This window comes from Vulpes lagopus, chromosome 23 (assembly GCF_018345385.1).
Source record: "Vulpes lagopus strain Blue_001 chromosome 23, ASM1834538v1, whole genome shotgun sequence".
Classification (NCBI taxonomy): Eukaryota; Metazoa; Chordata; class Mammalia; order Carnivora; family Canidae; genus Vulpes; species Vulpes lagopus.
In genome coordinates, this window is record NC_054846.1 from 25,029,398 (window position 1) to 25,051,690 (window position 22,293).

Here is a 22,293-nt window from a genome sequence, read left to right on the forward strand (position 1 = left end):
CACAGGAATGAATCCCCCACTTGTTTGGGTGAATGATTTTTCTAATGTGTTGTGGAATTCAGTTTGCTAATATTTTGTTGAGGATTTTTTTTAAAGACTTTTTTTTAATAAGTCCTTTTTTAAAATTTTTATTTATTTATGATAGTCACACAGAGAGAAAGAGAGAGAGGCAGAGACACAGGCAGAGGGAGAAGCAGGCTCCATGCACCGAGAGCCCAACGTGGGATTCGATCCCGGGTCTCCAGGATCGCGCCTTGGGCCAAAGGCAGGCGCTAAACCGCTGCGCCACCCAGGGATCCCTTTGTTGAGGATTTTTGCATCTATGTTCATCAGGGATATTCTGTGGTGCTTGTTTTCAGTGGTATCTTTATCTGGTTTTTGTATGAAAGTACTGCTGGTCTCAGTGAATTTGGAAGTTTTCTTTCCTTTTCTGTTTTTTGGAATAGTTTGGAGACCAGTACATACTAACTCTTCTTAAAATGTTTGGTAGAATTTGCCTGTGAAACCATCTGGTCCTGGGCTTTTGTTTGTTGGGAGTTGATTACTGGTTCAATTTCTTTGCTGCTTATTGGTCTGTTCAAATTTTCCATTCCTGTTTTAGTTTTGTGGTTTAAATGTTTCTAGGAATTCATCCATTTTTTCTAGGTTGTCTAATTTGTTGGCATATAGTGTTTCATGATATTCTCTTATAATTGTATTTCTGTGATCTTGATTATTATTTCTTCTCTCTCATTTGCAATTTTGAGTACTGTTTCATTTTTTCTTGAGGAGTCTGGCTAGAGGTTTATCAATGTTATTGATTTTTTTTTTTTTTCAGAGAGCCAGGTCCTTGTTTTATTGCTCTGTTCCATTGGTTTTTAGTTTCTATATCATTTAATTCTGCTCTAGTCTTTATTATGTCCTTCCAGTGGTTTTGTTTTTCTTAAAACTTAAAATCAGAATATGAAAGACATATTTTGTACTATTTTATTTGGTTAATGTGATAAAAGCAAGTTTTTAATATGTTTTAAATTTTAAAAATTAGTATATTATTAGTACATTAAAAAAAATCAAGAAAGTATAAAATAAAAGGATGACAATGATTTAGCTGCATTGTAGGATTCCTGGAACTTTTTTTTTTTTAACTTTTCTATATTTTTAGGTTGCATTAATAGATTTTTTACATTTGATTGTAGCCAAAAGCCTGAGAAGTGGTACATTAATATGCTTTTAAATAGTTGAATATGGACATCTGGGTGGCTTAGCGGTTTGGCACCTGCCTTCGGCCCAGGACATGATCCTGGAGTCCTGGGATCGAGTCCCACATCGGGCTCCCTGCATGGAGCCTGCTTCTCTCTCTCTGCCTCTCTCTCTCTCTGCCTCTCTCTCTGTATCTCTTATTAATAAATTTTAAAAAATAAAATCTTTAAAAAAAATGGTTGAATATTGATAGGCTTTTTCTCCCAAATAATAAAAACAAAAAGTATATATGTTTATGGCCATATTAAGTTATTTGACCTTATGCCAGTCTCTGCATTTTGATGATGTGTGGCTTTTTTTTTAATTCACAAAGATAAGAAAAAACAGGTATAATGAATTTTTAAAGACTTTAAGAAAGTGGTAAAATTTTTCTGTTCACAACTTTCCATCTCCTACTCTTTTAATTCTGTATCTGTACTTGACAGAATGTAAAGGTTATACTATTTGATTTTTGTTGGAAGGCTTTGTTGTATATTCTATTCTCCTAATTTGGCAGTTACTTACATATACATAAAATATTTTTAACTACAGAAATATTTCATATTTTGGGAGGTAAAACTTTTAGTCATAAAGATTTTATTTTCTTAACTCTTATACGTTCATATTACTTTTCTCAGGTTTTGCTACAGAGAAACGTAATAATTTTGATTTTTAATTTTTCCTCTAAAAATCTATAGAGGTATAGATATATCTATATTTTTATGACTGATGTCTATCTTGAGAAATTTTAATGGTTTCCTTAGTGTTTTAATAACCTTCATCTTATTTTATTACTTTATAACAAATCTTTGATGAAAGGACTTTCACCTGTTGTAGTATTTTGTGGGGTTCTTTGTAATGGAGGTATACAGGTAGTTGAGCAGTCAGTGAAGGTTGACCAGCAGTACTATTTGTAATTGAAACATTGAGTGATGTTGTACCAGTGGTGGGTCTTGAATGAAACCTCTTAAATAATTTTCCTTTGACACTCTTCTTGTATTCTAAATGTTTTGCTAATATTTTCTAGGAAGATTAAAATCTCTTATAAGTGAAGTCTGCTTTCTTGAGAAAGATTCCCTTGGAAAACGGATAAATCTCGTCAGAAGAGGTGCTATAATAAAATAAATGAAAATTGTACATTTTTCAGTGAAATACCTATCATTTATTTTACAGGAGATAGTTGTAATCATTGGATGTATTTTAGTGATGCAACCAAAACAAAAAATGGATGGGCCAATGAATTGTTACATGAATTTGAGTGCAACGTTGAAATGCTTAAGCAGGCTGTAAAGGATCATAATGTAGGTTCACCTCCTAAATCCCCAACACATGCCTCTCCCCAGCACACACAAACAGGTATTTTACCTATAACAACATTATGGCATTCCCCTGGTATTAATTGTGTGTGTGTGTATTTGTGTGTGTGTGTATGTGATCATAATATATTTTCTGTGGATAAGTATTATGTTTAATTAATGTGTAAAAGTTCTGCATCTTATTCAGAACATAGGCTTTTGGACCTAAGCACTTCTTATGACCAATAAGAATTATACCCAGGTAGAATATTTGAGACTGTTAAATGGCTTTTTTAAACAAGACTTTCAGGTAGAAGTTATTGTACAAGAATATCTTAAATGTGATGTAAGTATGACTCATGTTTAAGGAATAATCACACAAAAAAGAGGAATCGTTGCAATAACTTACATTCCTACATCAGTTGATACATAAAGTTTCTTCACATATATTATCTTATTTGACGAACTAGAGTTCATATATATTTCTAGCAAGTGACTGTTAAAAAAATAATTTTGCAATAAGTTGAAAGTTTTTTTATTTTATTTCCCACAGAGAAAGACTCAGCTCTGAAAGGGACTTCCAGAACACCTTCAGTATTATTTCAGCAATCCAAAGCTAAGTTAATGTCTAGTTCTGTTGTGGTTAGACTTGCAGATTTTAATATATACCAGGTATGCTTTATTTTTTAATTATATCTTCTGATAAACATCTTCTACAAGCATCTCTTATGAACTAATATCATCATTTTATTTAAAAACATCTTGACCATCATTTTATTTAAAAACATCATTTTGTTTAAAAACCAACATAAGCACCTGGGTGGCTTAGTTGGTTGAGCATCTGACTCTTTTTTTTTTTTTTAATTTTTTTAATTTATTTATGATAGTCATACAGAGAGAGAGAGAGAGAGAGAGAGAGAGAGAGAGAGGAGGCAGAGACACAGGCAGAGGGAGAAGCAGGCTCCATGCACCGGAAGCCTGATGTGGGATTCGATCCCGGGTCTCCAGGATCGCGCCCTGGGCCAAAGGCAGACGCCAAACTGCTGCGCCACCCAGGGATCCCAAGCATCTGACTCTTGATCTCAAACTCTGGTCGTAATCTCAGGGTTATGAGTTCAAGCCTTCCATTGGGTTCCATGCTGGATGTGGAACCTACTTAATAAAAACAAACAACCCCACAACATCTTGACAAGTTTTGTGAAATGGCTAAATTAGACAGCAGAGAAAATGTCAGTTGATTAATTTTTGTTTATATGGTTATGCAGAATTAACCAAACTGTTAATTTAGCATACTTTAGCTAAAGAGCACATCTTCCAGACTGCCAAATCTGTACAAGACTTCTGACAGCAACTGCAAGTTCAGGAGTCTCCCCTAAACTCTCTGTGGATTCAAGAATTCATTAGAATAACTCCTAGAACTCATAAAATAAATTATACTAAGAAACACATTTATTTTTTTAATTTTCTTAATGATTTTATTTATTTATTTATTTATGAGAGACACAGAGAGAGAGACAGAGACATAGGTGGAGGGAGAAGCAGGCTCCCCAGGGGGAGCTTGATGCCTGAGTCAATCCCAGGACTCTGGGATCACAACCTGAGCCAAAGGCAGACACTCAACCACTGAGCTACCCAGGTGCCCTTCGAAATGGATTTGTACTAAGAATTACATTTATTACAGGGAAAGGATACAAACTAGATTCGGCCATAGAAAGAGAACCAATTTGAATTGGGATGGGAGGGTTCTAAATGTTCTCAGGACACATTAGCTTCCTGGAAGGGATGTGTAATAATACACATGAAGTAGTACCTTCATAGATGAACTCAGTTTCTACGTAGATTGATACCAGGTGACCCGAAGCCTCTACCCTCTAAAGACTACTAAGACTGTCAAGTCTGGCCAGCTCCACTCTTATTGATCATCATAAGCATAAACTATCAGTTGAATTTAGAATTACCTCCAGGTAATTCTAGCAGGGACAAAGGCCAGACTTCTCTTAGAAGGCCAAATTCCTTATTATACAATGCTTAGTGGAAGAAACTAAAATACTTTTTGTCTTATTGAACTAGCAAATATTGGCTATTTTGTGAACTGAACTTCATGGCTAAGATCTCTGTCCCATTTATATTGTTCAGGCTGTAATCATACAATCTAGTGTAATATTGCAATCCTTGAGACCAACACAATAGAATGAATATGTAATATTCTTAAAAAATAAACAGTTTTAGTTATGTGTTCTCATTTATGAATTATTGTGGTTTATTTTGATACATAAATTTATTTTTATTTTCCTCAGTGGTTTTTATCTGGGCCTGATTTACCACTTGGAAACATTTGACATTGTCTGAAAATAGTTTTGGTTGTCACACCTGGAGGGGATTACTACTGGCAAATAGTGGGTTGACACCAGTGAAGCTGCTAAACATTTTAACAATGTACTGGACATCTTTATCAGTGCCCACAACAAAAAATTATCTGGTCCAAAATCTCAACTGTGCCAGTTTTGAGAAAACTCTATTATATGTTTTTTTTTCTTATTATACAGTTGGTTCTTGTTTTACATTCCATATATACTGCATCTTATTTTAAGCTAACTTTAAATTATAAAATGTAAATAAATACATATGGAAATAGGGGAGGGGAATCACCCTAATTCAAAGTAATTGAGGATAAAATACTGTAAAGACATTCCACATGCACAAATACACCAAAGTAGAACAAATAAAAATAACTAGAAGAAAATAGAATGTTTATCTCAATTTGAATAACTTTTTACCTGTTGAAGGAAACAGGAAGTAAGCTATGGTCTATTAAAATAAGTTGATACTTTGAGTTCCAAAGGATTTGTTTCCATATATACAGAGAAGAGCTTCTTAATCTGATAATAATGCTAGAGAATGACTTAAATTTATAGACTGTACAAGTATTCCATAGGTTTACTAGTAGTTTAACCAAGGTGAAACATAAACTATTGAAAAACTGTTCTACTTCACATAAGAAATATATATGTTTGTTGAATAAATAGAATGAATAAAAAATTAATTAACCTTGAGATACATCCCTGGGTATATACTAAACAAGCACAAATAAATGAAATTCATAAAACTAATGAACTTTGGGGAAATTACTATATACATTTTTGAAGTAAATTTGTTGTTTGAGGGGGGGGTAAAAAAATGTAATAATCTTCAAACTCATAGTCCTTTTAGAAAAAAATAAGAGGGGCAGTCCGGGTGGCTCAGCAGTTTAGCGCTGCCTTCAGTCCAGGGTGTAGTCCTGGAGACCCGGGATCGAGTCCCATGTCAGGCTCCCTGCATGGAGCCTGCTTCTCCCTCTGCCTGTGTCTCTGCCGCTCTCTCTCTCATTAATAAATAAATAAATAAATAAATCTTAAAAAAAAAAAGAAAAAAGAGATTACACTATTTGACAGAAGTATTTGTAGTTGTATTACTTATAAGTAATTTTTTATTGCAGCAAAATATGTATGACATAAAATTTACCATTTTAACCATTTTTTAAATTGAAGTATAATTGACATATAACATTATATTAGTTTCAAGTGTACAACATAATGTTTTGATAGCATTTTAACTATTTTTAAGTGTTGCATTCATTGGCATTCATTATTCATATCGTTGTACAGTCATCACCACATCACCATTATCCATCTTTGTAATTTATTATCCCAGATTGAAACTTTGTATATAGCTATGTTATTTTTCATAATAATAAATTAAGATAAAGAATTACTATAAAGTACACACCAGAGAAGCAGTCTGTTCTTAAGGACCTGGATGTGTGTTCTGACTCTGCTCTTTATACTTCTGTTACAGAAATATTCTGATATTTGGAGGCTCAAAGTAATAAGTTTGCAAGGACTATTGTAAGGATTTTGTAACTGATAAGACTTTAAAGAGGTTATCGTTTTCTGAATAGTTTATTAGTATTATTAAAAATAATTGAATGTGAAGTTAAATATATAATAAAGTTTTCATCTGAAATTACTAATTATTTGAAGTAGTTTTAGGAGTTTGAAGTGATGTTCATGTGGCGTAAATTGTTTGGAAAGGGCTTTATTCAGTGTTACTTCAATGTGCTTAATTATATTTTCAGGTCTCTACAGCAGAACAATGTCGTTCTTCCCCCAAGAGTATGATTTCTTGCAATAAAAAATCCCTGTATCTTCCGCAAGAAATGTCAGCTGTCTATATAGAATTCACAGAATATTACTATCCTGATGGAAAGGATTTTCCAAGTAAGAGAGTTTCCTGTTTTGTTATTACTTGTCCATTACTTTGAAAGTTTTTTTTTTATTCCTAAGTTTTTGAGTTTTATAAACATGAAAAAAGAAACAAAAATCCATTGTTCTTTACTTACTGTCTTTGTACTTGGTATATAACTATAGTATAGCATTTTTAAACATATTCTGTTTATTCATATTTTTTTTCTCTCAGTAGCTTGTAGCATCCTTTAAAAAATTTTTTTGTTTTTAAAATTTTTTTACTCATGAAAGACACAGGGAGAGGCAGAGACACAGGTAGAGGGAGAAGCAGGCTCCATGGAGGGAGCCCAATGTGGGACTCGATCCCAGGACCCTGGGATCACGCCCTGAGCCAAAGGCAGATGCTCGACCGCTAAGCCACCCAGGTGTCCCTTAAAATTCTTTTTAAAGATTTTATTAACTTATTAGAGAGAAAACATGACCAGTGGGGAGGGGCAGAGGGGGACGGAGAAGAGACTCCCTCTTGAGCAGGGAGCCCCACATGGGGCTTGAACCCAGGACCCAGAGATCATGACCTGAGCCAAAGGCAGATGCTTAACCTACTCAGCTACCCAGACAGCCCAGCTTATAGCATCCTTAATGTGGTAGGCATGCTTCATATTATCCCTGAGATTTGACTCATTTCTTAGTAGCTGTTTGTTAAATGAAAGAATTTATGGAAGTTAGGTTATTTGTAGAATAAGGTCGTTTTTTTTTCCTTTAGTAAAAACCAATTTCATTTCAGTTATATAGAACTCTATATTTCCTTGAGAAATTAATAATGGAGTTATTCTTTTAGCTGTAGAGAAATTTTTTGGCTGGTTTTTTTTTTAGGCACAGATGTATACTTTGGACAGCCTTTGGCTGTTGTGTTTATTTAGAAACATTGAATTACGTAAATTTTTATTTGTATGCTATTTTGGGGTCCTAAAAAGTTAAAATAATTATACATTTGTGTTCTTTGTTAAATTTCTATGTAATTGCCTCAGTTCATCCAGGAGTTCTTCAAACTAAAATTTGCCTTTATTTATGTGGTACCTTTTTCTTTAGCTGTTTAACCATTTAATTGTTGTGCCAAAATTTTGGGACTGAATTCTCACTGCCTTCATGCTTGTCAGCAGTTTTTTGTTTATTTCTCATTTGTTTCTCTTTTCTACCTTCCTGACTAAAACAGTGAGGAAGTTAAGACATTTGCTCAGCACCTTAGTAAGATAGCACAGCTGAAACTCAAGCATGGGTCATCTAAATCAAAATTCATTGTGTCTTCCCCTCAGTCCCCAACTATGTTATTACACTGGGCATTCGCAACCATTTGTTATAATTGGAGAATCCCATTGTTTCTAGCCCTCCTTTCCCCTCACAAATAATTGTTTTCCTTTTAGTAATACATCAATGAACTGGTAATTCTTCAGAGTTAAGACTAGTTTACAGGATTTCTGACTTCTAATCTAGGTTTATATATATATTTCAATCAGTTTGGTTAATATGTGCCAAAGGAATCTCATTCTATATAGTAGATATATTTTTTTCTAATAAAACTATAAAATTCTTTATCAACAATTTAAACCCTAACCTTCTAGATACTTAGGAGTGGAATTACAAGGTTATGTTTAACTGTGTAATTTAACTGTTCATTATCAAAAATTTCAAATATACACAGAAATAAAGAGGAGAGTACATTGAATCTCCACATACAAAGATCCATGTTTAGTCCTTATATTTCATCTCTTTGTTAAGCAATCCAACTTTAAAAATATATCACTTTTTAAATAATTGTAAATGGGGATCCCTGGGTGGCTCAGCGGTTTTGTGCCTGCCTTCGGCCCAGGGCATGATCCTGGAGTCCTGGGATTGAATCCATGTCAGGCTCCCTGCATGGAGCCTACTTCTCCCTCTGCCTGTGTCTTTGCTTGTGTCTCTGCCTCTCTCTCTGTGTCTCTTATGAATAAATAAATAAAATTTTTTAAAAAAATAAATAATTGTAAGTAATATATCTTATGATTTTTTAAAAAAGAAAATGCCAAAAATAAAAAATTGCCCACAGCCTACAATTTAGAGATGACTTCTGCTGAACATAAACATATGAATTTGCTAGGGCTGCCATAACAAAGTACCACAGGCTGGGTGATTTAAAAAAAGAAATTTATTTCCTTCTAATTCTAGAGACTCTAGATCAAGTGTCAGCAGGCTTGTTTCTTCAGAGAGCTCTTCTTGGCTTGTAGATGGCTATTTTTCACATGTGTGTTTCCTAACGATGCCAATCATATTGGACTGCGGCACACCCATATGAACTCATTTTTACTGATTGCCTTTCTAAAAGCTCTGTCTCTAAATACAGTTAGATTCTGAGGTGTACCCTGAGTTACAACTTTAGCATATCAATTTTGAGGAGACACAGTTTAGACCATAACCATAAATATAATGTTGCTAGTCTTGTTTTTAATATATGTGTTTCTATTACATATTTTATTTACATCTTATCCTTTCCCCTTGATATGAGCATACTCCAGGTTTCTACAGGTTTCTTTTATTTATTTATTTTTTAAAAGATTTTACTTATTTGAGAGTGAGAGAGAGAGAGAAAGAGTGAGTGAGCACGAGTGGGGGAGAGGCAGACGAAGCAGGCTCTTTGAGCCCACTGAGCAGGGAGCCAGTGGGGGGCTCCACCCCAGATGCTGGGATTATGACCTGAGCTAAAGGCAGACGCTTAACCAACTGAGCCACCCAGGTGCCCCGCTACAGGTTTATTTTAAATAAATATCTTTAATAACTATATAATAATCTATTTCATGAGTGTCCTCTGTTAGAAACTGTGTAGATTTTTCTACTTAGTGCACCAGGTTTCTTTGTCTGTCCCAGGTTGCAAAGCTCAGTTTTTCTTTCCTTCTTTACTGTAGCTCTCTAGTCCTCTCTCTAGCTTTCATCATCACTCAGTCTGTAGTCTATATGAGAGGCATCCCCCTTCCTTCCCTCTAGAGTGTGATCTTCTCAGTATCCCGCTGCCTTTCTATTTTCAAATACAAGCACCTCCACATCCTAATTAGATGTCTCTATTGGACTTGAATTATAATTTTTCTACCTTTGTGTCTGTCTTGAGTAAAAGCTTACAGACTTTTTATTACTTTGTGCTTAATACCATACACAAAACGTAGTTGGCATTCAGTGAGTCTTCACTGAAAGAAAATGAATGAATGAACAAAAGAAAGAATGAATGAATGAATGCAAAAAAAGTGCTGTTCAGGACATTGTAATAATGCTGTCTCTTTCCTGATATCCTATACTTTGGGTTTATTTTCCTAAATTATTATTCTCAAAAAGTTCTAGATGTGCATGCTATTTGTTATACTAGAAGTAAATAGGTCTGAATGTTTAGGAATAAAAAAGATTTTTAAGATGGTCTGAAAAAAATGGCTTTTATAGTAGAAGCAAAAGGGTTTCAGGAAGTGATATACTGTAAATATGAATATTAGTTTAATATAAATTAGCAATAAACTATTATCTAACCTCTGAGCATTCTAATATTTGAAGGGAGCTATGAAAAAGAGTATATTCCTTTTATTACTTCCTAGATACTTGATTTTTTATTTTGCACCAAGCACTATTCTAGGATTTGGTTTAAGTGGAAAATAAAAGTACCTGGCCCCTTCCTCTCAAAGAGATCTGCCTTGTTTACTACTTGGTTCTCTTGTTTTAGAGGATTTGGATTAACATATACATAGTAAAAGTCCTTATGAAATATCTGATTAAGGACCACACCTTGATGTAATACATCATCAAGAAGGTAAGGTTTTTGAAGTTTGCTTCTTGGTGACTATACCATTAGGAAAAGAGATCTAAATAGTACTTTCTGCTTATACAGATAGTTTTAAATTAATATATTTTCAATTAGTGAAGCATAGAAAAATCTCGTTTTGTCTATTTAAATGTGTTTGTTATCATCCACATGTGTCACTTTAATTTTATAATTTTCAAAACCTTAATTTAAAAAGAATAAAAACTGTTAAAAATGTTTTCTCTCATGGAAGATTTAGACTATCTGTTCATTAAATATTAAAAAAATTTTTTTCTCCACAGTTCCATCTGCCAACCTTTATAGCCAACTGAATGCACTACAGTTTACTGTGGATGAAAGAAGTATTCTATGGTTAAATCAATTTCTGTTGGATTTAAAACAGAGTCTTAATCAATTTATGGCTGTATACAAGTTGAATGACAATTCAAAATCTGATGAGCATGTTGATATTCGAGTTGATGGCTTAATGCTAAAGGTACCATATAAACAAGTGACTGCAATAACAAAACCATCTTTCTTCCTTCCTTCCTTCCTTCCTTCCTTCCTTCCTTCCTTCCTTCCTCCTTTCCTTTCCTTTCCTTTCCTTTCCTTTCTTTCTTTCCTTTCCTTTCTTTTCTTTTCTTTTCTTTTCTTTTCTTTTCTTTTCTTTTCTTTCTTAAGATTTATTTACTTACTTTAGAGAGAGAAGTGAGGGGAGGGGCAGAGCGAGAGACAGAGAGTCTCAAGCTGACTCTGCACTGGATGCGGTGCCCAAATGGGAGTTAATCTCATGACCCTGAAGTCACAACCTGAGCTGAAACTGAGTTGGGTGTTTAACTGACTGTGCTACCTAGACACCCCACAAAACCATTTTTAGAGAAGTTAGCAGCAATAGCAATAGAATTTCCAGGATTTAAGATGGAGGCTCATATATAAATCAGCTTAATTGTATCTTAATTTTGATTTTGAAATTTCAGTTTTAATTTTGGTTTTTTTTTTTTTTTTTTTTGGTTTTCATTTCAAAAAGTTTTAAGAGACTACTATCTTCCCCTTCTTTCTTTACTTTCTTTTTATTTTATTTTATTTTGTCACTGCTCATCCATTTGGAGGTAAGCAGAAATAAAATTTAAATCAGTCAGGATCCCTGGGTGGCGCAGCGGTTTGGCGCCTGCCTTTGGCCCAGGGCGCGATCCTGGAGACCCAGGATCGAATCCTACGTAGGGCTCCCGGTGCATGGAGCCTGCTTCTCCCTCTGCCTGTGTCTCTGCCTCTCTCTCTCTCTCTCTCTCTGTGTGTGTGACTATCATAAATAAATAAAAATTTAAAAAAAATAAATAAATAAATCAGTCATTTTTTTCCCCTACTTTTTACCAGACTGGATAAAATTTTTCTTTCAAAAGTAGTAATTAATATAATGAAACTAGTAAATTAGATTTGGATTTTATTTGTTCACAGTTATTCTATTATTGATATCCAAAGATAATAGAAAGTTGCTTTGTATTACAGCCAAGTAGAGGATAATCTGAATTCCATGAATATTTAAACTTTAAAGGAGGGAATTAATTTATTTATTTATTTATTTATTTATTTATTTATTTATTTATTATAAGTTTTATTTTATTTTTTTAATTTATGATGGTCACAGAGAGAGAGAGAGAGAGAGGCAGAGACATAGGCAGAGGGAGAAGCAGACTCCATGCACCGAGAGCCTGACGTGGGATTCGATCCCGGGTCTCAAGGATCGCGCCCTGGGCCACCCAGGGATCCCAGGAGGGAAATTTTTTAAAAAACAGATACTATAATGTAGTTAATAGAATAAGACTTGGACATGGATGAAAAGTTTCAGTTTCTAGGTGTGTTGCTGGTACTCTAAATTTCTGTAATTTTTTCTCTGTAAAATGAGGTTATGAATAAACATACATTGCAGAAATGTAAAGATCTTCTCAAAGATCTTATATTCAACAGAAAGACACATTTTATAACATTTACAATTTACTTTAAGACAATCATATGATGATCTTTACACTATCAATATGCACAGTTTTAAAACCAGTCCCTTTGAACTCTTTGATGTGAATATTTTGAGGACTGAGGTTAGTAATTTCTGAAAAATTATTTTAGGAAGTAGTTTGACCTGTACTCTTATTTTCTTAATAATTCTATCCCAGAAAAGTCATTGTAATGACATGTATCCAGTCATTCCATTTATCCATCCAGTCATCTTCCAAATCTCTTTGGTTTAAAATATCCTAACAAAAAGTTCCTTTTTCCAAACGGAGCATTTGTATACTTAGGGCATAGTAAGCTTTTTGTAATACTGATTTCATTTAGTTTCCTTTTCTGTTGTTGTTTGTTTTGTTTTGTGATATTTTGTATGCAAATTTACATATTATGTTCACTATTCATTATTTATGGATTTTTTTTAAGTTGTGTTTTTCTTAGTGGTTAATCAGTTAAGTCCCTTTTACTTGGTTTAATGCAAGTACTTGTGGGGAGAGAGTATTTTATGTCTGGATAGGATAGGAAAGTAGTGTTTTGGGGGGAAGCACCAAAAAGAATTCCTAAGCTAAATTATGTTCGTGATTATTTTATCTTTAAGATGTATGGATTTATAAGTTAGATTAATGTTTTTTCTCTTATAGTTTGTTATTCCTTCAGAAATGAAATCTGAATGTCATCAAGATCAACCACATGCAGTTTCTGTTCAGAGTTCTGAAATGATTGCCACAAATACAAGGCATTGTCCAAACTGTCGACATTCTGATCTAGAAGCTTTGTTTCAAGACTTTAAAGATTGTGATTTTTTCAGTAAAGCATATACCAGCTTTCCCAAATCTGGTGACAATTTTAATCTTTTGCATCCAATCTTCCAGAGACATGCTCATGAACAAGATACCAAAATGCATGAAGTTTATAAAGGAAATATTACTCCCAAGTTGAATAAACACACTCTTAAAACTTCTGCTGCCACAGATGTCTGGGCTGTGTACTTTTCTCAATTTTGGGTAGATTACGAAGGGACAAAGAGTGGAAAAGGGCGTCCCATAAATTTTGTAGACTCTTTCCCTCTTTCCATCTGGATTTGCCAACCCATAAGATACGCATTGTCACAAAAAGAGCTGCAGTCTTATAATCAAGGATCTCTAAATACATCACAAAGCGAATCTAGTGATCTGACGGGCCGACTGAAGCGGAAGAAGCTCTTGAAAGAGTATTATAGTACAGAATCTGAGCCCTTGACAAATGGTAGTCAGAAGCCTTCAGATACATTTCTAAGATTTTCCTCCTCATCAGCAGATGCAGATGTTCATGTCCTGGTTCACATTCATAAACATGTCAGTATGCAGATCAATCACTACCAGTATCTGCTCTTGCTTTTCCTCCATGAGTCACTTATTCTGCTTTTGGAGAATTTAAGGAAAGATGTAGAATCTGTGACTGGCACTCCTGCTAGTCAGACCTCAATTTGCATTGGAATTTTACTTAAAAGTGCAGAAGTGGCTCTTTTGCTACATCCAGTGGATCAAGGAAATACTTTTAAGTCTCCTGTTGCTGAAAGTGTGAGCCCAACAGTTCCTGATTATTTGCCTGCAGAAAATGGAGAAATTTTGTCTTCAAAAAGGAAACAAGTTAGTAGTGGCATAAATCAAATTAGAAGTGTAACTATTAACCACATGTCAGACAACAGATCTATGAGTGTTGACCTTAGCCATGTGCCTTCAAAGGATCCTTTGCTTTTTAAATCAGCTAGTGATACCAATCTGCAAAAAGGTATTTCTTTTCCAGATTGTTTATCAGATAAAAATTTAGGGAAAATAAGTGAAGATGAAAGTAGTGGAATTGTCTGCAAAAGTGGATCGGGAGAAATTGGATCAGAAACAAGTGACAAAAAGGATTCATCTTATACAGATTCAGATAGTGTCTTAAACCACAGAGAAGATTCACATTTGCTGTCGTTTGATAATGATGGTAATCAAAACATACTTTCAAATAGTTTAAGTAGTAGAGGACATGAAACCATAGAGGCAGTCTTTAAAGGTGAAGATTTGCTTCCAGAGACAGGTTCACTCTCTGAGAACCTAGAAATCAATCAAGAAGAAGCACCCACAGTTAGAACACTTACATCGCAGTCATCTTTAAGGTAACAGCATACTATTGGAATTTGGAGGGGTTTTGGTTTTCTCTGCATATGTGTGTGATGGGGACGTGTTTTGTTTTTGGACAGAAAACCTCATACAAAATAAGGAGACATTGTTAGAGTTAATGCATAGAAAAATAGATTTTAAAATGTGATGTTTTTCTAATAATTTTGTTAACAGTGGAAAGCCTAAGGAACGCATCCCACCCAACCTGGCTCCACTCTGTGTTTCTTATAAAAACATGAAGAGAAGCTCCTCACAAACCTCACTGGATACCATTTCACTTGACAGTATGATATTGGAAGAACAGTTGTTAGAAAGTGATGGAAGTGATACTCATATATTTTTGGAAAAAGGTAAAGCAATAGAAGTTTAAGAATTCATGTTAAATATATAAATCTTAGAAGTGATGTTTAAGTATTGTTAGTTCTACCCAGTAATAAGGTATAGCACAGAAAAAACTTATTTACATACATACATATATAATAATACAAAGAGCATCATACCTAACTTTCTAATGGTTCTATTGCTTCTTTTTACCAGATGCTTCTTCTTTACGGCCACTTCCAGCAATTACTTGTATATAGTCATTTAGGGCATAAAGCAAACCACATGGATGCTATTAGCTTCTTGTTATGGAGACTCCTTTATGTAAAATTTTGGTTAGATGGGCTTAATTTGCATGATGGATTCTCATTTATGGTGGTCTATGACTGGAATTTTTCCAGACTGAATCTGCTGATCTCTGTAATCAGGATTCTGGTACAGAGTTAGGAATGATGGACCTACATAATACCTGCATTTATTCAGAGGCAACTAATGCCCTAGTAAGACCACTAGGAATCACTGAGAGTATTAAATGCATCCCAATCACTAAGACATCAGGGACTTTGTAAACAGGAATGAAAGCATGGGTCGTAGCTAGAGATTAGTTGCCAGACACTGAAGTAGAAGAGACCAGAAGTGAATACAAATTACTTTGTGAATGAAGGGTAATAGGCATATTATTGATGATGTTGAAAACAGCTTAGAGTAAGGAAATGCTTGTAGCTTCAAAAACTGAGGCTTAGAGAAATTAATGTACAGTTAGGAACTCAGCTAAATGGACCCAAGAGTCTAAGTGTTTACCCAATCAGTATGTTATACTAGATTCTCAGACTTGGGAAGCAATTATGTACGTATGGGAGAGGGACTGATAATGGGTCCTAGAACTCTGTTCTAGAGAGTTAGGCACAGAGAACTGCTAGGCACTCTGTTGCCTAGTTCCGCAGCTCCCCTTACGGCTTATGATCCTGCCTTAACAGATTTCTGCTTTATGATCAAAACATACTTCATAAACACTGATCCTATAGAAAATATGCTTAATTGTTCTTTTTTTAATTTTTTTTTATTTATGATAGTCACAGAGAGAGAGAGAGGCAGAGACATAGGCAGAAGGAGAAGCAGGCTCCAAGCACTGGGAGCCCGATGTGGGATTTGATCCCGGGTCTCCAGGATCGCGCCCTGGGCCAAAGGCAGGCGCCAAACCGCTGCGCCACCCAGGGATCCCTGAAAATATTTTTAAAGTCTTTATTAAATTGTCATGAAAATGTAGCATGACTTTTCTTTTTAAAAGATCTGATTGATTGATTGAGAGAGAGAGAGAGCATGTGCATGAGTGAGGGGAGGGGCAAAGGGAGAGGGAGAGAGAGAATCCCACGCAGGCTCCACACCTGGCATGGAGCCCAGGATGAGACTCCAGGTATGCTTGATTCCACAACCCTGAGATCATGACCCCAACTAAAATCAAGAGTTGGGTGTCTAACCACCTGAGCCACCCAGGTGCCCCTGTACCATGACCTTTTTTTTAATCATTTTCCTGATATTGGATGTTTAGATTGTTTATCATTTTCCATGGTTATAAAAATGCTATAATTAATATCATTGTTCATAAATTTGTCTGCATTTCTAATTACTGCCTTTGAATAGATTCTAGTAGTAGACTGTTTTTTACATCTTGAAAATATAAGAGGACTGATTCTGTGTGTAGCTTTATTTATTTATTTAAAGTTATTTATTTATTTATTTATTTATTTATTTATTTATTTATTTATTTATGGAGGGCAGGGGGAGAGAATCCTGAGCAGACTCTGCACTGAGTGCAGAGCCAGACACAGGGTTTGATTCCACCACCCTGACTGAGATCACAGCCTGAGCTGAAACTAAGAGTCCAGTGCTGAACCGACTGAGCCACCCAGGCACCCCTGTGTAACAGTTAAACAACATATGACTATAAATTCCTAGTTCTCCTGAACCATAATGATTTTTTTTTTTATATCCGAGGAATTGATTTACATTAGGGAAAGACTCTTGTTTTTTGTATTTAAAGTATTGGTCTATGATGGACACAGAATTTTTTTAAGATTGTCTTTGACCACAGAGTTTGAGAAATAATGAAACACACCATACTGATAAATTATGACAGGTAGGTAAGAATGGAAGATGATCACATTGATAATAGTGGCATTAATCTCATGTAGATGATAATTAGACATTACTATAAAATAACTGAAAGGGGAAATGCAGTGGTTAAACTGGGACTATTTCAAGTGAGGTAGCATAGCAGGAGGTGAAAGCTGGCTAACTAGAAACCTGTTACTCCAGCACTGCACCAGCAATGGGCCTGTGGTCAGTGTTTCACATTTCTTTTCAACCTAAGTTTAGCGCTTTCATATCTCTATGATTGTAGAGATTGATTGTGGACATTATTTCCTATTATTTGCTAGCTAATCACAATTTAATTTGTCAAAAAAAACCAATTAAATTTGTCTTTGCCTATTGTCTTTTAAACAAGCCTTTGCTTGAGAAAGAGTTGAGGGATATCCCATATTGGTTAGATAAATGTAATATTGTTGGATCATGTCTAAAACTGATTTTAATTTGTTAGTTTATTTCTTTATTACTTCAGGTATTAAAAAGAATGTGACTACAAATTACCAGAGCCTTGGAGAGAGTGCAAATGCCAGTGCAAATCTACCAAATTTTGGTGAAACCTCCCCAGATGCCATCAGTACAAATTCAGAGGGTGCTCAAGAAAATCAAGACTTGGTAATCATTTCAGAGATGTTCTGTGAAGAGAAATGCTACCACTTTTATTTCATATTTAATACATGCACGTTTTATGACAATATATAAAGTGAATTGCCATAGTCATGAGTGACTCACTTTACTCTTTCTATTCTTGAAACTTCTTCTTCTTTCCCTCTTGGTGAATTGTTTTTCTCTGAATTTCACTTCTTTACATCTGTTTTTCTCACACTGAGGAAGGGAGGTTCTGTCTTTTCCATCTTTTATTTTTGGCCTTTATTGTAGTGACATTTAAATACATTTTGAAAATGAGTTTGATGGTCAATAGTAATCGGTTCTTATGAGGAATTTCCTACAAAAGAAGTATGTTGCTGGTTAAAGCCCTTTCCACCCAGTGAAGTATTCCTACAGATGACTTAGAAAATGTGTTCAGCCTTCAGTGCAAATAATTTCACACAGAAATGTCATATAATCTTTGTGACCTAAAAAAATTCTCTCTTGACTGAATAGAAAGAAAGCTAAAGAAAAGCTAAAGTTTGTCACTATAATGTATAACCATGCTGTATTGGTCTGACCAAATATATTTTTGGTTATATTAGGTCACATTTGTGTTTTTAGAAGTTATAATAGTTTCCTGTTGTCATTTCTTAAATTGTGTTTTGAATTACTTGGTGTGCTAATATTTATTATGCAATCATTATTAGATGTCAGTTGTGGTGTTTAGAATTACTGGTGTTAATGGGGAAATTGACATCCGAGGGGAAGATATGGAAATCTGTCTTCAAGTGGACCAAGTGACTCCAGATCAATTAGGCAATATCAGTCTTCGGCATTACCTTTGTAATCGTCCAATAGGTAAGACTTAAATATGACTTAACCTTGTTTTGTTTTTATACATATTATTCCTTAGCAGTTCTATCTTTGGTATAATGGATTCAAGGACAAATTATATTTGTTTATAATAATGTAAGAGATTTCTTTTAGATTACCTTATTTTCATAAAGTTTTGATTGTTAGAAATATAACATGTTTCTAATTTCCTTTTGTTTTCTTTATTAAGTGCCATTTTTTTTAGTTTTCTTGTTCTTTGATGTAATAGGTTTAAGAAAACTGAGCTCTTTTCTACATGAAAAGAATAACAAAGTAATCCTAGAATGTCAAACTTAGTTCTCTGCTGGAATTAATGTCAATTTTTGTATCATTATCTTACTTAAAACCAAACATTTCCTGAGTCTGGCATGGTACTTGGTATTTGGAAAAATCATGTATCATGTTCTTATGGTCCTTCATTCTGAGATCAACACATTCACTTGGACGTAGAGGGATATGAACAACAAAACATGCAGTGTATGAAGAGGAAACCATATAAAACCATCTCTTTTTCAAAGTTTATATGAGGTTATCACTCATGGTTTTCAGTCATTTGAAGAAAGTAATTTATTAGAATAGTTCTAAGCTTTTAAAATGACAGTGTTCATTTTTAAAGTCTTTAAAAAGTCACTGAGCTGTAATATTTTTCTTTGCTATATATATATATAGAATGCTAAATCTGATACATAACATTTTGAAATACATAGTCCTGCATGATATCAAATAAATATGCTATCACCTCACATCCTGGGAATTGCAGGTAAATGCCATTTGTTTTTAAACCAACATTGTAGAAAAAATTGTCTCCTGGCTTTTTTTTTTTTTTTTTTTTTGTTAAAGATTTTATTTATTTATTCATGAGAGACAGAGAGAGAGAGAGGCAGAGACACAGGCAGAGGGAGAAGTAGGCTCCATGCAGGGAGCCCGATGCAGGACTCGATCCCAGGTCTCCAGGATCACACACACACACACTTGGCCGAAGGCAGCAAGGCAGCACTAAACCGCTGAGCCACCCAGGGCAACCCTCCTGGCTTTTTTCTATGTATAGACTTTGCAGTTTACAATGTATCTGTTAAAAAGTCTGTTAAAAAATTTTCAGGAATTTTCTGTTAGAAGTATAAATCCCAATAGCATGCAAAATAGAGGAAGCTAAAGGTTTCATAGTGAACAAAAGAAATTTAAAAACCTAGACCCTGTTCTATTCCCAATCCAAACACTTTTCAAATTGTACACTCTCAAGATGCTCAGTTGTTTTTACTTATTTTTATGGGTCACTTAGTACCATGTCCTATTACTTTGTTTCATGTTGCTCTTTACTAAAGAAATCATTTTGAAATGTCTAGTATGTGTATGGGTTGTATAGTCAGTACTAATGCCTTCTTTTTCTCAACTGTCTCTATTGGTTGTCTAAAAATAAACAAAAATCAAGAAGGAAGAAAGCAAAAGGAAAAGAAAGGAGCAAGGGGAAATGGGATAAAAGGAAAGGGAGAAAAAATAGTTTAGCTTGAACATCTCAAACAATAAGCCATATGAACAAAGGTTGATCTGTGGTTTGTAACTGCTGTCACTTTGACATGACCAATCAAAATTGCAAAGGTGTTTTTGCTTTTGTTTGTTTTTGTTTTTCTACATTGTGTGGATTTGGAGTCCTTTAATAGGAAGACTTTTATGTAATATTTTCATAACATGAAAGGTAGAAGAGAGGAATTAGTTTTGACTAATGAAGATTTTCTTTGGTCTCCGCTCCAAATACTCTTTGTTTGAAATTATTTCTGGCTCTCAGCTCCTTAGTGAGTAGGTATCTCTTTCTCTCTCTCTCTCTCTCTCTCTCTCTCTCTCTGTATAGATATGTAGATAAATAGATAAAAGACCAAACAAAATCAAATTTATCAAGTTGTTTCTAATTACTTTTATTATTAGACTAATTGTTGTTTGTCTTGATATAGAAAAGAGCACTAACCATCATCAATTTGTGGCTATTTTACCTTTTATTTAAAAAAAAAGTCTGAGTTCTTAATTGTTCAAAGAATTCTTTAGAATTTTATGTGGACTTGTCTTATATCTATATTATTTATTTATGTTGAATGTTAATCTATAGTACTAACATCGTACCCGAAATAAAGTTGTAAAAACAACTCTTCATTTTGAGTTGTGTATGGAGATCTATCCTTGGTGCATAAATATAAGTATGTTTTATTTCTTATATCCCCTTCCCTTCAGAAATATTTATACGTTTGACATTTTTAAGACTCAAGTATTCACGTCCATGCTGAGGAAAACCAAACATCTCTCCATCACGAATTTAATTAGAAGGGTCTTCTTCTGAAGACCAAGACTAATAAATTCAAGACCTCAGTAAAGTTTCACTTTTCCAGAAAATTCAGTTTCTTTCTTAACTCATTGGGTTCTGTGAATTGTGAAACTGATCATATTTATCTCTTTGCTGCTACGAAGTTCATTTTTGTTCACCTGTGATACAGAAAAGTAAATAATGTGTTTAGAGTTATTAATCTTACTATACCCATCCTTACCTTTTCTATCCTTTTCTGTCTTGTGTATTTACTTTTCTAATTATTTAAGGACCCAGTATTAATGAGGAAAATGCAAAACTTAAGGCTTTTGTTACTTCCTGAGAAATAGCTTAAGAAGCATTTTAAATTCTATGATTTTTTTCAAGTTTGGGTTGTGTATGGTATATTGTATATGTGTAAGTGTGATTTAAATGAAAGGTGAATATTAAAACTTTAAGACATTATTGCTTTAACATTGTACTAAGTGACAATAATGTCTTAATGACAAATAGTTGGGAGTGACACTTCTGAGTAGTGCTACAAGTTCTAATTTTTATGTGTTCTTTTTCCATAGGTTCAGATCATAAATCTATAGTTCATTCCAAATCCTCTCCTGAGATTACCCTGAGATTCGAGAGTGGGCCTGGTGCTGTAATACACTCTTTGCTTGCAGAAAAGAATGGATTTCTGCAATGCCATATAGAAAACTTTAGCACTGAGTTTTTTACATCTTCTCTTACTAATATTCAGCATTTTTTGGAAGATGAAACTGTTGCAACAGTGATGCCAATGAAGATACAAGTTTCTAACACAAAAATTAATTTAAAAGTATGTTAATAAGTATTTTTATATTTTCATGTTATAAATGTTCACTTTGCCTACCTGGACTTTGATTCATGTCTAAGAATGTGTCTCCTCTATGATATACACTCGTTTAGCAGTTATTGAAATGAATCTGTGTTCTTTGTGGGGGAATGATGAAGAGATCCTTAGAAATTAGAAAATATAAAAGTAGAATGGGCAGTTTTTTCACCGTATCATCTGAAGCTTCTGAAGATAAGTTTCCAACTCACTAAAAATATCCACTGAAGTAATGTTGTTAAGAAAATGATTAACTTTATCATTTACTTTAATAACAATATTCTGATGCCATTTCTCTTTTCTGTAGGATGACAGTCCTCGTAGCAGTACAATATCCCTGGAACCAGCTCCTATAACTGTTCATATTGACCATCTTGTGGTGGAGAGAAATGATGATGGCTCTTTTCATATCAGAGGTATATATCAAAAACATTTAATTGAATACCTGCTGAAATTTAAAATTAAATTATTTATATGATGATTGCTTACTCATACTTACTGTTTATAGATATATACATA

The 22,293-nt window shown here is 34.1% G+C and overlaps 1 protein-coding gene across 4 annotated transcripts in view; it reads left to right on the plus strand.

Moving 5' to 3' along the window:
* Positions 1-22,293, plus strand: part of UHRF1BP1L (UHRF1 binding protein 1 like) — a 95,703-nt gene that overhangs the window by 53,030 nt on the left and 20,380 nt on the right. For all 4 annotated transcript variants that reach the window (XM_041738291.1, XM_041738290.1, XM_041738289.1 and 1 more), the window contains 10 exons: positions 2,392-2,574; positions 3,067-3,185; positions 6,628-6,769; positions 10,850-11,043; positions 13,190-14,688; positions 14,867-15,042; positions 17,634-17,773; positions 18,457-18,607; positions 21,488-21,741; positions 22,082-22,190. In XM_041738291.1, coding sequence (XP_041594225.1) covers positions 2,392-2,574; positions 3,067-3,185; positions 6,628-6,769; positions 10,850-11,043; positions 13,190-14,688; positions 14,867-15,042; positions 17,634-17,773; positions 18,457-18,607; positions 21,488-21,741; positions 22,082-22,190 — 2,967 coding nt within the window. The remainder of the gene's footprint in view (positions 1-2,391; positions 2,575-3,066; positions 3,186-6,627; positions 6,770-10,849; positions 11,044-13,189; positions 14,689-14,866; positions 15,043-17,633; positions 17,774-18,456; positions 18,608-21,487; positions 21,742-22,081; positions 22,191-22,293) is intronic.